Source organism: Cynoglossus semilaevis, chromosome 10 (genome assembly GCF_000523025.1).
Source record: "Cynoglossus semilaevis isolate Cse_v1.0 chromosome 10, Cse_v1.0, whole genome shotgun sequence".
Classification (NCBI taxonomy): Eukaryota; Metazoa; Chordata; class Actinopteri; order Pleuronectiformes; family Cynoglossidae; genus Cynoglossus; species Cynoglossus semilaevis.
Genome location: NC_024316.1, coordinates 404,679 through 419,380, shown reverse-complemented (window position 1 = coordinate 419,380; position 14,702 = coordinate 404,679). Strand labels below are relative to the sequence as shown.

General features: G+C 40.0%; 2 protein-coding genes across 4 annotated transcripts in view; both read right to left on the bottom strand.

Moving 5' to 3' along the window:
* LOC103384390 (leucine-rich repeat neuronal protein 1) overlaps window positions 1–2,653 on the bottom strand; it is a 13,845-nt gene extending 11,192 nt beyond the window's left edge. The window contains exon 1 of the mRNA XM_008317893.3: window positions 2,181–2,653. The gene's annotated coding sequence lies outside the window, so the exon portion shown is untranslated. The remainder of the gene's footprint in view (window positions 1–2,180) is intronic.
* Window positions 2,654–4,598: 1,945 nt separating this feature from the next.
* elk1 (ETS transcription factor ELK1) overlaps window positions 4,599–14,702 on the bottom strand; it is an 18,893-nt gene continuing 8,789 nt past the window's right edge. The window contains exons 6-14 of one of the 3 annotated variants that reach the window (XM_025059592.1): window positions 13,897–14,043; window positions 13,232–13,819; window positions 12,673–12,999; window positions 12,287–12,430; window positions 12,063–12,189; window positions 11,308–11,468; window positions 11,131–11,214; window positions 10,359–10,460; window positions 4,599–8,206 (exon numbers count right to left, since the gene is read on the bottom strand). In XM_025059592.1, coding sequence (XP_024915360.1) covers window positions 8,108–8,206; window positions 10,359–10,460; window positions 11,131–11,214; window positions 11,308–11,468; window positions 12,063–12,189; window positions 12,287–12,430; window positions 12,673–12,999; window positions 13,232–13,819; window positions 13,897–14,043 — 1,779 coding nt within the window. In that variant the 3' untranslated portion in view covers window positions 4,599–8,107. Of the gene's footprint in view, window positions 8,207–10,358; window positions 10,461–11,130; window positions 11,215–11,307; window positions 11,469–12,062; window positions 12,190–12,286; window positions 12,431–12,672; window positions 13,000–13,231; window positions 13,820–13,896; window positions 14,044–14,702 lie in introns of those variants that run through there. The other 2 variants (XR_003050926.1, XM_025059591.1) reach the window with 2 other exon arrangements.

Sequence of the window (14,702 nt, the reverse complement as noted above, 5' to 3'; positions counted from 1 at the left end):
AAACTTAGCTTTTTTTTTTTTTTTTTTTTTACTGCATCTCTTCTTCTGCAGAACAGATGAATATTGATGAGGAGGTATTAATAATTGAACACTGGGTGAGACTCGCTCAGTTTTCTGATGCAGATGATGTTAATTAACACACATAGAAAGACTTTAGTGTTAGGTTTCTGCAAAAAAAAAAAAAAATCAAACAGAGTGAAAGCATAATTGATCTTATTGTTAATATAGGGTAGAAAAAAAAACCTGCAATAAATCAGAAGTAACCCAGTTTAAGCTAAGAACACACACCGAGTGTCCCTGCACTAGAATCAGTATAAGGAAAAGTTGGCGCACGTCGTGCAGTACAGGAGCTCGCACACACACACACACTCACACTCACATACACACAAACACCAGGCATATTATCAGCCACCAGGTCACCTAATTTTAGAAAGAAAGAGAGGCGGAGGGAGTAAAAATAAAAAAAAGAGGGGAGGTAACAAGAATAGAAGAACTGAAGAGATGTGTCGAGCAGAGAAGTCTGGAGACAAGGTAAACCAGAAGAAGGCAGCAGACCAAGAGAGGAGGTGACAAATGGTGAGTCACATACTAACATTAGTGTTAGTGTAGTGCAGGCATGGGCAAACTACGGTCAGGGGCCGGAATCGTCCCGCTTGGCTATTTAATCTGGACCGCCAAACGTATCCAAATTATGTTATTAATTTATACATATATAATGATATATATATATATATATATATATATATATATCATTATACTTCTGCCTTTTACCTGCAATGCCCACATTTCCCCATAGATGGCGTAAAAAGTGATAAAAAGCATTTTAGCAGTTTAGCCTTTATGGAGGACTTTTAAATGGGTCCTGTCAAATTTTAGGACCCATTTTGGCACGCCTGGTGTAGCGCCTGTTTAGAATGCATAGGCCAGATTAAGCTACGTTCACTCTAGGTTCTGACAATAGAGCTGTTTTATTTTTTTATTTTTTTTAAATTAAACAAACTAAATAAGAACAAATAGAGATTAATTATACAATGTTTTCAGTCTATTCAATCTATCATATTCAACTTTCAGCCACTCAAGCCTTCCTTGTCTTCACAATTTCCCCTATGTCATCGAATTTTCTGACCACATGTGCGTTACTTTCTTCCTCCTAACCCTTCCTTCAGTCGTCCGTCTCCATCGCTCTTCTATCGAACGCAGCCTAACCCTATGCAGGCGCCTATAAAGTTCGAAATTAAAACCTTAAAACGCGCAGTTTATTAATTGTTAATAAAATTAGTGACCGGGTTACACCAGCATGACAACTAGCACAGGCTGGGCAAATTAGTTGAGTCGCGGGCCACGATTGGAGCATTAGCATTTTCTATGCCATCTATTGGTTAAACATGGGTATTGCAGGGAAAAGGCAGAAGTATAATGATAATATAAATAAATCATTTATTTATATCATTTGGAAAAGTTTGGCGGGCCCGATTAAAAAGATGAACGGGCTGCATCCGGCCCCCGGGCCTTAGTTTGCCCATGCCTGCACTAGCATCTAATATGACACAGAACAAGTCACCGGGGCTTTAGGAACTTCACTGTATTTTAAAGTCAGTGATATACTATATATATATGACTGTCAGATATATATATATTTAGTATATATACGTGTGTGTCACATACATATACATATGTACACACACATACAGTATGTATATATAAACTATAAAATCATATATAATATATACACACATATGTGTATATATATTCACACATATACATATACGTGTCATATATAAATAAACATATACACCACCACCACCCCTTATATACATATACGTGTCATATATAAATATACATATACACTCCCCCTCCGTTTATGATTGTTTAATAACTACTGAAAAGGTATTCTGGGAGCTCCCAAGAAAAGACTGTACGTCATAACATTTTCTGTCACCAAATCATTTTGTCATTTCCAGGTAGCTACGGATGTCCGTTTGACCCAAAATATAACTTCACTTTACGATAGCGTTATTTTAAAACTGACGCCACTAACTGAAAAACTGAACTGAAAAACTGGGAAAAAAAAACAACAACAAACATGAACTCTGGTTTGGATTTGACCCAGTGTCTTAAATTAGGACGAAGGCGACAAAGATGAAGATGATGGAGGACAGGACCTGCCCCTCTTGTCTCACCTTGATCGCCTACAGCTCCTCCTGACAGACGGAGTAGAATGACACGCAGATTCCGATTCAGGATCGGGGAATTTGCCGGTTAATGGCAGTTCTCATACTAATGTTGGTTCGCTTGATCCAGGTTCTGATTTTTGGACCCCTTTTTTATGTGCAGCATCGCTCCCCCTCCTCCCGTTCATCCTGCTGCTGCTCCTCCTGTCCTGTGTCAGGGCCGCAGCAGCAGCAGCAGCAGATTCGGGATCCGCCAATGAGATTTCGAAATCGCTAGAGTGAGGAGCCAATCACAGTTGAGAACGGGAAGACGGGGGGCGGGAGGGGGGGAAAGAGAGGGGAGGACATGACGTAATGCTCCAGATTCTCTTGTTGAGGATTCTTTTACATCACTGTTATCACTATCGTCGCCATTTATCATCTTCTACGTCTCCTTTAAGTTTTACTAGTATTCTACTGTAAAGACAATATCATTTAAAGCCGTAACATAAGTATGTAACACGACAACGTAACAATTGGAAGATAAACACAGCTTTTTTGGGGGGCGGGGGTTACATTAAAAGAAAACCCTCGTAATTAAACGGTTTGTTTTTCATTTCAATGAAATTATTTTTAAGAAATGTGTTTTTAATGACGCAAAAACAAAAGATAACTAAAACAATGGGACGATAAAAGAAGTAAATCATAAAATTGGTCCTTTATGGAGTGATTTTATATATGTACATATATATTTATGTATATGTGTGTGTACATATATATTTTTGTATGTATATATACATATTTTGTGTCCATATATTTTATATATGTACATATATATTTATGTGTATATGTGTGTGTATACATATATATTTTTGTATGTATATATACATATTTTGTGTCCATATATTTTATATATATACATATATATATTTATGTATATATAACATTACATAATACATAATACATATATAACAATATAACATATATGTATATATATACATATATATATTTATGTATATATAACATTACATAATACATAATACATATATAACAATATAACATTACAAACTTTACAATATATATACATATATATGTGTATATATACATATATACATATATATACATATATACTAACTTTACAAACTTTACAATATATACCAGGAAAGATGGAAGAAATGACTCATTGTTTGACAAGCTCGACACTTGGTAAATTCATATTATCCTAGTTGAATTGCCGATTTGACCTTGTTGACCCTTAAAACTGAGGCTAACACCGTGGGTTGAACAATGACCTCAAATTCTCTGCTTCTACTGGCAAACCGGGAACACATCCACTGTAGTCCGATTTTTTTTTTAGGAGAGGGGAATAGTGTTGAGGAGGTAAAAGCAATAAAAAAATAACAGGTAGTTGCAGGTGAGCTGAAGTAGAGAGAAGATAGAATTTAGAATTAAGGTGAAGAGGGACGAATCAAGGGAAAAAAAAGAAAAATTTACCCAGGGTTTTTGGGAAGTTTCAACAAGTCCTTTTTTTATCATCATCCATGCTAATGCTAATGCTAAAAGTCCAGTCTGTCCTGTCGTACTTTTTGGCATTGGCATCGTCCCCTTCCAACATATATATGGCTGAAATAGAATTTGTTTAAAAACATAGACCTTTTTTTTGGACTACAAGTTGCACTTTTTTCATCCTCTGGCTACGTTTGTGACTTATATATTAAAAAACACTAATACCTTGAGATATGAGCATAATCCTTTCGGTAAACATGCTCGTATCTCAAATCTTTACTCGTACGTCAAAGCAAAAATTGGCTTGAACGCTTGCTCGCATCTTGGAATACTCGTATGTTTGGACACTTGTATCTCAAGGTATTACTGTATATCATTTCACATGTTAGTTATTTACACACTGGCAGCCGCTAGAGGGCACTCTAGGATTGTGTACCATTATCTGCTACTCCTGTACCATTGAACATTTACGTTTGTTATTTTCACACTGACAGTCACTAGAGGGCACTGTAGGCTTGTGTATCAGAATCTGTATTATTTTACAAATATCAAGTCAATATTTCTGACACTGTTCAGACTAGCAGAAAGCAAAAACAAAAAAGTACAAAAGTACATCAGTGTTTGAAAATGCATCAAAATACTATAAAATGTGTAACCATGTATATATTTATACCAAATTTACCCCCTTTTTTTGTGGAAAAATTGACTCAAAACAACCACTGACTATTGTCATAGAATTTTTTTTTTCTAAAAATGTCAAAAAAAAACAAAAACCCGTGTGTATAATTTGTTCCAAATTCACTAAAAAAAAAAAATCAAATTTGGGTTTCTTTGCCCGGCCTTGACGGACCAACATTGCTCAACCCACACATACATTTGGAAAAGATGATCATTTTCAGAATATATATATTTATTAAAAAAAAAAAAAGATGCAGCGGGATCTTCAGAACAACGTAGTTTTATTGTTGTACCCACTGAGAGCTAGTAGAAAACGAGAACATTTACACCATAAAAATAGTTTGAATTCTTCCAGTAGGATTACACGCGGACACGTCAAGCTCTGTCTCAAAAAATAAAAGCAGGTCCCAGCCCCTCCAACAATAAACTCATCCGCCTATTAGAGGCAAGAAGGGAGGGGGGAGCCGTGCTATATTTGACAGCAGCAATGACGATGACCACTGACAAATGTACATAACACATAACGGACAGAAATTATGGTCAATATAGAGAAGCTTTCAGTATCTACTGTACGTATAGAAACACGTTTTGTGCGGTGACATTTTGCCCCAAATAAGCGTAGAACCGATTGAGCAAAAAGGGACTCCAAAATCTTTTTGAAAGTCAAGGTCTCAGGTGTAACCTAAGAAAAGGCCACAGGTTCTTTACATGTTTTTTTTTTTTTTTTTTGGGGGGTGGTGTTAAAAATGTTCTTGTGAACCAAAGGGGGGTGAAAGTTTGGGAACCACCGAATTACCTGAATGAATTTGAAACACCATTTTATCTAACGGTTCTACATGTATTTTACATCATCACTGGTCAGTTCTTCTGATTGAATGTCATAAAAAAATATTAGCATTTCTTGTAAACATTGCCTGCAGTTTTCATCAGCTGCAGCCATTAAACAACGCAAACCACGCCCTCTTTGGATGAACACACGACCCGTTGAAGTCGGGACATATTCCTCCAAACAGGAGGATGGGTGTAGTGAAAGTGAGGTATGCGCTTCAGCACACAGTCCAGAAGATGAGTGTTGTCACAAAGGGCATAACATACATTTTAACATCTGGTTCATTTACAGTTTCCCCCTACAGGGGGCGACAGATCACCACTTTACCTAAAAGTCACCACTACAACTGCAGTGTATAAAAATGTGTAAAACTGCTGGTGAAAGGAAAAATGGCAATAAATGGCTTTTTTTTTTTTAAACATCATGCAGATTTAAAACAAGATTGAGCAGTTACATAAGTTATATCTTTCTTGGACGTCGGTGACATCTGTTTCGACGTAAATCCGCGTAAGGCTTTTCCTCTCGTCAGAACTTTTGACTAAAAAAATAGTTCACTGATAGAAAAATAGAATCATGCTTTAGCAACAGTCCAATATGATGGCTTCCAGCTGCACCAAGGCGGAAACAGGGCTGCGCACTCTAACCTACAGGACGTGACGTTATTATCAAAAGATCGGAATAACTTGGAATGATGTTTTGTTCGTTAGTGTAGGACAGGCGTCGGCGAGCTCTTTGACTCGCGGGGGCCTCAATTGTCCGAAAATAGAATGGAATGGCCGGGTTCAGGAGCGGATAGATAGATAGATGGAGCGTTCGTATGAACTAAGATAAACGACATTTAAAAGTCATGCACAAAGGCTAAAATACTCTTATCGGTTTCTACACCACCTATTGGGGAAACGTAGGCGTTGCAGGGAAAAAGGCAGAAGTATAATGATAATAATAGAAATAAATTATATAATTTATAAAGTTTGGCGGGCCGGATTAAAAAGGCAGAACGGGCCACATACGGCCCCCCAGGTCTAAAATGCTTCTCATGTGACCCTCAACATGATGGTTGTGACTGAAGCTTTCAAGCGTTCAATGCCACCGAATGAAAACCTATATAAACTCTACACAAAACGACACGGGTCAGGATGAACGGCAGTGACATTCTCACTGTGAGTTGTCGTCACTTGCTCCTACCCTAATGTGCAGCCTTACAATTGAGATAACATTAAAGTAGATAAAGAGTTTTCACCGAAAACAAGTCATTCCTGGGCTCAATGGAGAGCAGTCTAAGAATATGTCAAGATATTGAGACCGACCGCCCGACCAGAGAGTGGATTTTTTTGGTGTCTGCCACAGTTCACGTCCACCTTTCACGCTGACCCAAAAAGGAATCATCCCCGGGGGAAACAGCTTTACAGATTGATTTAACAGAATAATCCAAACATGATGGCATGATTGAGTTTTGTGTGTGTGTGTGTGTGTCAATTTTTTTTTTACACAAATCACTGCACAAAATGGCATCATTTCCAACAATCAGAGTCAACAATCATGCGCAGGTCAGGTCGAGTTAGCATTACAAACACAGCTAGCGTCACAAATAACAGTCTGCCCCGAAGACAACAGGTAATAAGCTCATTGCTCACTTGGCGATTTCATACAAATAAAACTTTGTTTTTTCCAGCAGTTCTCCCTCCTGCTACTGTTTTTGTGAAGACTTTTAGTTCACGTTTAACAATACACCCGGGCTTACAAAGACATCCTTGCTGTAAAGAGGACAGAAAAAAAAAAAAAAAAAAACCCTCTCTAACCAAATAGCTAAATATACATTCAATTGCAAATGCAAATATATATTTTTATTTTATCAAAAAGAAGTTGTTTGAAGAAGAAATCTGAACAATGTAATGTAAACAATGTACTTATACGACTTCCAATCTTGTAAAGTGACACGTTTAACTTTTACTAACTGCTTTTTACTGTAGTAGCGATGTGAGAGAGTTTAATGGTGCGGGGAAATGCTAACTGCTAATTGTGACCAGCGCAGCAAAAACTGAGCACAACAGCAGTGGTTAATTAGTCAGGATGGCTATAGTTGCACAGGTGCTTGCGGTGAGGCTTAATAACTAATTATTATTACTAATTATGCTACTGTAGCTTAGGTGTTGCTAGCAGTGTTCGAGCGGCTAACCGCACCATGGCAGATGTTGATTATATAAAAGTGCTAACAGTGAAAGGATATGGATATGCATTTGATGTATTTTGAAATTTAGTTCCTCTCTTGTTCCTAAAACAAAAATCTAAACCTACCTTGTGCATCCTCTTCAATCATCTGCAGGTAACAACAACAACAACAAAATGATTTTTTTTTGTTTCTCTCACAACTTGATCGCTGCAGATCAGAAAGGCCACGAATCGGAGATACTGAGGAACAAATTATAATCACCTATCAGAGCTGCTTTATGAAAAAAAAAAACCAAAAAAAAAACGAGACAATAAAAAAGTCAGGAATGTGAACAAGGACAGCAACGCAGGGAATCACGACAAAGGTACAGTATTAGCTCGACAGACGTCACATTGTAACACATGGACTGAGGGGGGAAAAAAAAAAAAAAACTCTGTTAAAAAAATGACTGCTCTTCATCCTCCTGACCTTTTTCCAATTATGAAGGAATTCACAAAAGAAATTAAACGAGAAATGCCCAAAAAAAAAAAGAATCAGGATAAAAGTTCATCTGATTTTGTCCATTATGGATAATCAAATGCCGTCCTCCTGAAACCCCATCTGAATGTTCCGGAATAAGACAATGATCCTGGAGAAGAATCCTCTGATACATCCAACAACATCATTATAGATGGAGGACTGGGATTCACATCAGAATACGTCCAGGCACAGTTACAGTTTATCTCTGTGCTTCCAGAGAGAGATGAACCATAAGGTGAGTCCAAGTCCTGGTGTTCAGGGTTTTTGAGGACCAGGAGACAGAACAACAGGAGTAGACAGACCGTCCACACTCAAAGCTGGGATGGGGATGTGGTTACTGGCGTTAGACGGAAACTGGAGAGGGAGAAAGAGATTTATGATCCGTAATAATGAAATCCCAATATTTTCTGGACTATAAGTCGCAATTTTTTTTTTTTTTTTTTTTTATCCTTTGGCTGGGTTTGCGTCTTACACTCAGGTGCGACTTATAAATGACAACATTTAATTTTTACGTGTGTTGTTTTTACACTGACAGCCACTAGAGGGCACTCTAGGCTTGTGCACCAGTATCTGCTACTCATGTATCACTGAAAACGTACATGTTCATTATTTTTAAACTGACAGCAGCTAGGGGGCACTCCAGCTAGCTTGCGTGACATACTGTGAATTAAAGTGAATTAAATGTGTTTTTATCTTCTTCATGAGGCATTTTTTCGGCTGGTGCGACTTATACTTCGGAGTGACTTATAGTCCAGAAAATACGGTAAACAATTACAATCAGATAAACATAACCAACCAACACTTAGGCCGCACGTGGACTGTACGATTTTTTGAAAAGCTTGTCGTTGATACCATCGCACACTGTACGAGCAATCGTCTACGATGTACGGACAACGCTCACGATTTACTCACACTGTACGGTCCGATCATCGAACACGAACAACTATTGACAGCTGTCAATAAAGTTTTTTTTTAAAAGCTCCGACGCGGGTTGTTAGCAACATGCTATTCAAAAAGAAGAAGGCTGCCATTATGATTGCTGCGATTCTGTGCGCTGAAAATTCGAGAAAAAAAAGAGGCGCCGGCGCAACTGGAGTCGGAGGTGGCTCAATAAACGTGGACAGCGCGTTTATTGTTTATTTATTACGTTTATTGTGGACAATAATTTAAAATTTAAATTTGCAATTTTTTTTTTTACATTTCTGTTTTTTTCTGTCAAGATGGGGTGCTGGGTGGTCATTAATGAGAAATAAAATTTAAACTTTTTTGATTTCAGCAAATGGCTGCAATGAAGCAAAGAGTGACAAATTTAAAGGGGTCTGAATACTTTCCGTATATATCACTGTATATCCAGCGTGCCATATTCCATTGGAAGCCCCTTACGCCCCAACTCGCGCCACTCTTTGAGAAGTACTGGTTTAGAGAATATTCATTGCAGAGAGATTGCTTTCCCAGGAAAGTCCTGGAAAAAGTTGGTGTGATTTTTTTAAGGAAAATCACTCCATGCTGCATAGCAAATGCTAAACTTGCACCATAAATGAAACAATTCACATTTGTGAAACGTCCGTTTCCTAATCCTATATAACAATAGTATTTTTTTTTGCCTCTACTGAACTCTGATGCCATCGTTGTTGCTAACAGCTGCTTACCTGGGGTTCTATCTGCTCCCACTAAAATGAAAGCAGGGATTTCTGACTGACTCACTAACTCACTTACTCAACTTTTTTTTAAATCTTAATTGAACAGAAGTTGTGGTTGGTTTTAACAAAATGACAAATCAACTCTGTGTTATTACTGTATATAGCAGTGCTTTTCAAATAGTGGGGCGGGCCCCCTTTCGGGCACAGGGTACCAGGGGGCTGTAAGGGGCTTCCAATGGAATATGTACATAAGTGTACCACTGCTATAATGCTTGAATGCTAACAAGCCTCCAGTCACTAGGGGGCAGCAACTCACACAGTGGTTTGTACAGATAGAAATATACATGTTATCAGGTTCTCAAATGTATTTCCGTTTACAACCAAAGTTTCACTTTGCAATGATTTATACTCTGTGCAATATAGACAACACACTAGACATGTCTCCAGTTTTTAAAAAGCTGAGGTCATTTCTTCAGCAGCAGTATGAAGACCATGAAGATCGTAAGATTTCAGTTCATTACAAAAAAAAAAAAAAAAAAAAATTCATGTATTTTCAAAGAATCTGAATTTATGATAAAATTCCTTTACTGATAAACAGTGGAAGAATTTTTGCTCTGTTGTTCTCAGCCGCTCCAGAAGGAGGAGACAAAGAAAAACAAACTGTGATTGTTGTGGTTTCAAAGTAATTTGTGGCTACAAATAGCAAAGAATTTCTGACATGTGCAAAAGGTCAGAATCCAATTACAGATGGCAGTAAACTTGAGAGAGCTCGAGACCTGCAGAATGCCCAAGACTTGGACCAGATACAGTGCATGTGGAGCACAGCGTGTGTGTTAGGCGGTGTGTGTTTTGGGTTTTTTTTTTACCTGGAAAGAGAGTTTGGCTGGAGATCGAGGAGCAATGGGACTGAGCGTACTCCAGAAGTGTATGGTGGAGGGCAGAGGACTGGGAGTCAACAGGACCGGAGTCTGGACACAGATGCATACAGTATTTTAGTAAAAACAAGACGTGGAGACAGACAAAGAAAAGCTAAAGGTAGACAAAGGTAGAAAGAAAGGGATCAGGATGAGCAAAAAAAAAAATGCAGGACTAGATCGAAGCTCACTGTTGTGGGGGATTCAGTACCGAGTACCGTAATGATAATATAAGGGCGATAAGAAATTTGGTTAGCGCGAGAGCACAGGAGCGCAGGTGCAGCCCCATACTTTCATGTATGTATAATTATTTAAAAATGTCTTTTAGTTTCTTTTTTTTGCTAACGTTTTTACTGTTTAATTGTTTTAGGTTAGAAAATGTTTTGTATCTCAAAAATTCTGAAAATATTGGAAAAAAGAAAACATTTCCTGTAAAAAAAAACCAAAACCTCATGATATAGCAAAACGTTTTTTTTAAAAAAAACTGTGATTTACTGAGCAAAAGGAGAACTGCGATAGAGAGGAAACACTGTGTGTATATATATAATTGGCTATTGTATCAACACATTTCTTCACAATCATTTAGCCACAAATAAATTGTTGTAGAATTCGCATTTAAGAATTTAAGTTATAAGGACACCACAGGTACCCTGATTAAGAACTGGATACTTTTGTCAAATGTATAGACATGAGAAGAAAGGACGGACGGACAGACTTCACGTACCAAAGCATGCGAGGGGATGACGGTCGGTGTTAAAGTGTTGGTAGCTGATCCCGGAGCCAGAAGACTGTTGACTGCAGCATTTACCTGTAAACAAAACGCAGCACAAAAAAAATCCCTGCTTTAACACCATAGCTGCACCTGTCACACGGTTAATGATAAAGGTCAGAAGCCGCAAACCTTATCCATAGAGAGACCAGCGGGGAGAGATGGAGAGGAGGGCAGCTCCAGTCCCCGTGGTTTCTTTGGTCTTGGAGGAGCTGAGGACGAGGAAGAGGTTGTCACTGAAGCGGTAACAGTGACCAATGCTGAGCTGGAGGTCACCAGAGAGACAGATGGATCTGACCAGACAATAAAAGTGTAAAGAAGACAGAATGAAAGTCATCACCTTAGGTGATTAAAAGGAAACTAAAAAAAAAAAAAACTAGTGAGAGCAATGGGTGGGCCATAAGAACTTTTAAGGTTTTTTGTGTTATCAAATTGGTTAAAAAAAAATTCCCCTGAGGTCAAAAGCGAGGCTTCCACTTTAGCAAGTCTCTAGGACCCAATGGGAGCCAATAGAATTTTGGTGGTGAATCTATCATCTATCATCTATCTATCTTCACTCTGTGCATCTGTCTCAATACAAACAAAACAGTGTGTTTTGCTACATCACAAAAGCTTCGCAACCTCCGACCTCCCTTAAAATAAACATATTTTTTTATATCAGGGCCCCAATAGTGGCCACAAAAAAAATTTACACATCATCTAATCACCAACCAATTCTCTCACCTATCTATTTATGGGCAAAATAATACCAATGCACCAGTGCATATTAAGCACAATGGAAAATGTAACCCTTAAATATGAACCCAGTTTAATAGAACATTAAAAAAAAACAAAAAAACAAAATCAACTTCAATCAAACCAGGGAGCAACCCGTTTGCCACACTAACCCGTCAGTGTGTCCCTCCTTTGCTCCCACGTTAGAACTTGCTTCCCTTTGACCCCATGTTCCAGACTGACAGGGTTTTCCACAATGGTGAGGCGTTGCTCAGAGTCGTCGCAAATCAGCTGAGGAACCTCAAGAAGAAAAAGGAAAGAGAACAACAGATACCCCAGTGAGTGCGGTCTAATTTGGAAAAAAAAGATCTACTGATGTACATTCAAAAGTCTCTACCTCGTCGACACGTTTCTCTTCGAGGGACACCATCTCCAGCAGCTCCTGCTCTGAATTCATTTCTTCCTTAATGACAATGGAAGGACGAACAGAAATAGATGGAGCCACGGCAGGAGGAGAAGTCACGGCGGAAGTCACGGCTACGAAGTCACGGCTACCTGCTGCTGCTGCTGCTGCTGCTGCTGCTGCTGCTGCTGCTGCTGCTGCTGCTGCTGCTGCTGCTGCTGCTGCTGCTGCTGCTGCTGCTGCTGCTGCTGCTGCTGCTGCTGCTGCTGCTGCTGCTGCTGCTGCTGCTGCTGCTGCTGCTGCTGCTGCTGCTGCTGCTGCTGCTGCTGCTGCTGCTGCTGCTGCTGCTGCTGCTGCTGCTGCTGCTGCTGCTGCTGCTGCTGCTGCTGCTGCTGCTGTTGTTGTTGTTGCTGATGTTGAGAGGAAGGGTGGTTGATAATAAGAAAGACTTGTGGTTGGTGAGACGGGTGAGAAGCCGACTCTGGTACATTTGTTAAAGAGGAGGAGGAGGAGACTGTGCTGCACACGTCCTTCTGCGACCTTACAATCCCAGCAGAGATGTGAGGTGGAGGGGAGGGACTCCCCGGACCTCTGACGGGAGGCACTGGGAGCAGTGTGGTAAGGGAGGCCGGATCTCCAACACTGGTCAGATAGATTTGTGGAGGCTCACTTAACGGAGGAGGACGAAGAGAAGCAGCAGCAGGACTCTGTGAAAAGAACATTACAAACGAGTCAAAGCAAAAAAAAAAAAAAACCAAAGACTTTTTATGTGCCAGGCGGCCATGTCTTGGATTATTACAACGACGGTATTGATTATTTGAGTTTAGCTGACCACTCACATACATTTCACATTTTCTTTGTCGGAGGTGTACAGCGCCACAACACAACAGAACTCTGCGTTCTACCTGGTCAGGCAGACGTCTGCTATCTAATTCTCACCCTATTGACTTGATTTTCATCAAGAGTAACCATGTCCAGCAGCTCCTTTGACAGCAGGTTCTCCTCCTTTATGACGATGGAGGAGAGCGGAGCCACGGGGAACTGCGAGGGGGAAACTACAGACGAGAGAGGAGGAAGAGCTGCGGCGGGAAGAGGACTCGAATCAGACCGAGGAGGAACTTCGACTGTGGGAGGAGGAAGAGACGCCACGGGACGGGAGGCGGCCATTGAGAGAAGCGGGCAGGGAGTCACAGGAGGAGGAGGAGGAGGAGGAGTGGCGGGAGGTGCTGGAGGGGAAGGAGGAGGAACAGAGGGTAGAAGACGGGAGACCACGGAGGTAGCAGAGGCAGGGATCAAGGCTGCCTGCTGCTGTTGTTGCTGCTGTTGTTGCTGCTGCTGCTGCCGAGGAGGAGGGTTTATGATAACAAAGACATGAGGTGGGTGAGTTTGATGAGCAGCGGATTCTTGCTGGGTACTGGGTGACCCTCCTCCCACAGAAGACAGTGGAATAAGGGAGGACTGTTCTCCGACACTGGTGAGATAGATCTGTGGCGAGTCACTCAGGTGTGCAGCAGGGACAGGTGGATTCTGGGAGGGAAAAAGGGGGATATGATCTCATCGAGCTGATTAAACAGCGTGACTTTTATACTAGAACACAGACTCACTTGGGACTGGCTGCTGTCTTTGGTGGGAATCTGAGGACTGAGCACCGGGGTTACAGACGGAGAAGACTGAGTGACCATAACCTGAAGAGAAGAATCGAGAGCACCACATACTGATGAGGACTTGGACATTAAAGCCACCTGAAGAATAGGAAAAGGGAAAACAACAATAACAATAACAAAAAAAAAAGGAAAAGAATAAGAGACATTTATTGGTTAAACAAAAGCAAGAGAAAAAAAAAAGGTTCCCACGTGATGGAACAAACTACCAACTTCCACGAGAGAAGGGTCTCCCCCCCTACCATCTTTCAAGAAGCGCTTAAAAACGTTTCTCTTCAAAGATCTCCTATGCTAACAAACCCACTAGCATCTCACTATTCTTCTTACTTTATGACATACTATGACTATAACAATGTATAATATATATTATATATGTTATATGTATAAATATGTACTTTTTCTATTTATTATTTATTACTATTTATTAATATTTACCGTATTTTCCGAACTATAAGGCGCCGTTACAAGCCTTTAATTTTCTCAAAAATCGACACTGCGCTCGACGATGTGCTCACAACTTGAAGCACGCCGGGAGCCGACAAAGACGTTTAACTCGACAATCAGAAGATGCTCAGCAACAATTGTTACAGTACGGTTGTGTAACCCAAATCCGTGCAACGTCGTGACGTGCTTCCCAACACCCAAAGACTCTGCTTTGTGTTTTTGTATTGTTGAACGCGTGATGCAGGACGACTCAGATGCACGGCCGTCAATTTATTTGTGGTCAAAAAGTCTCCTTTTTTTTTTTT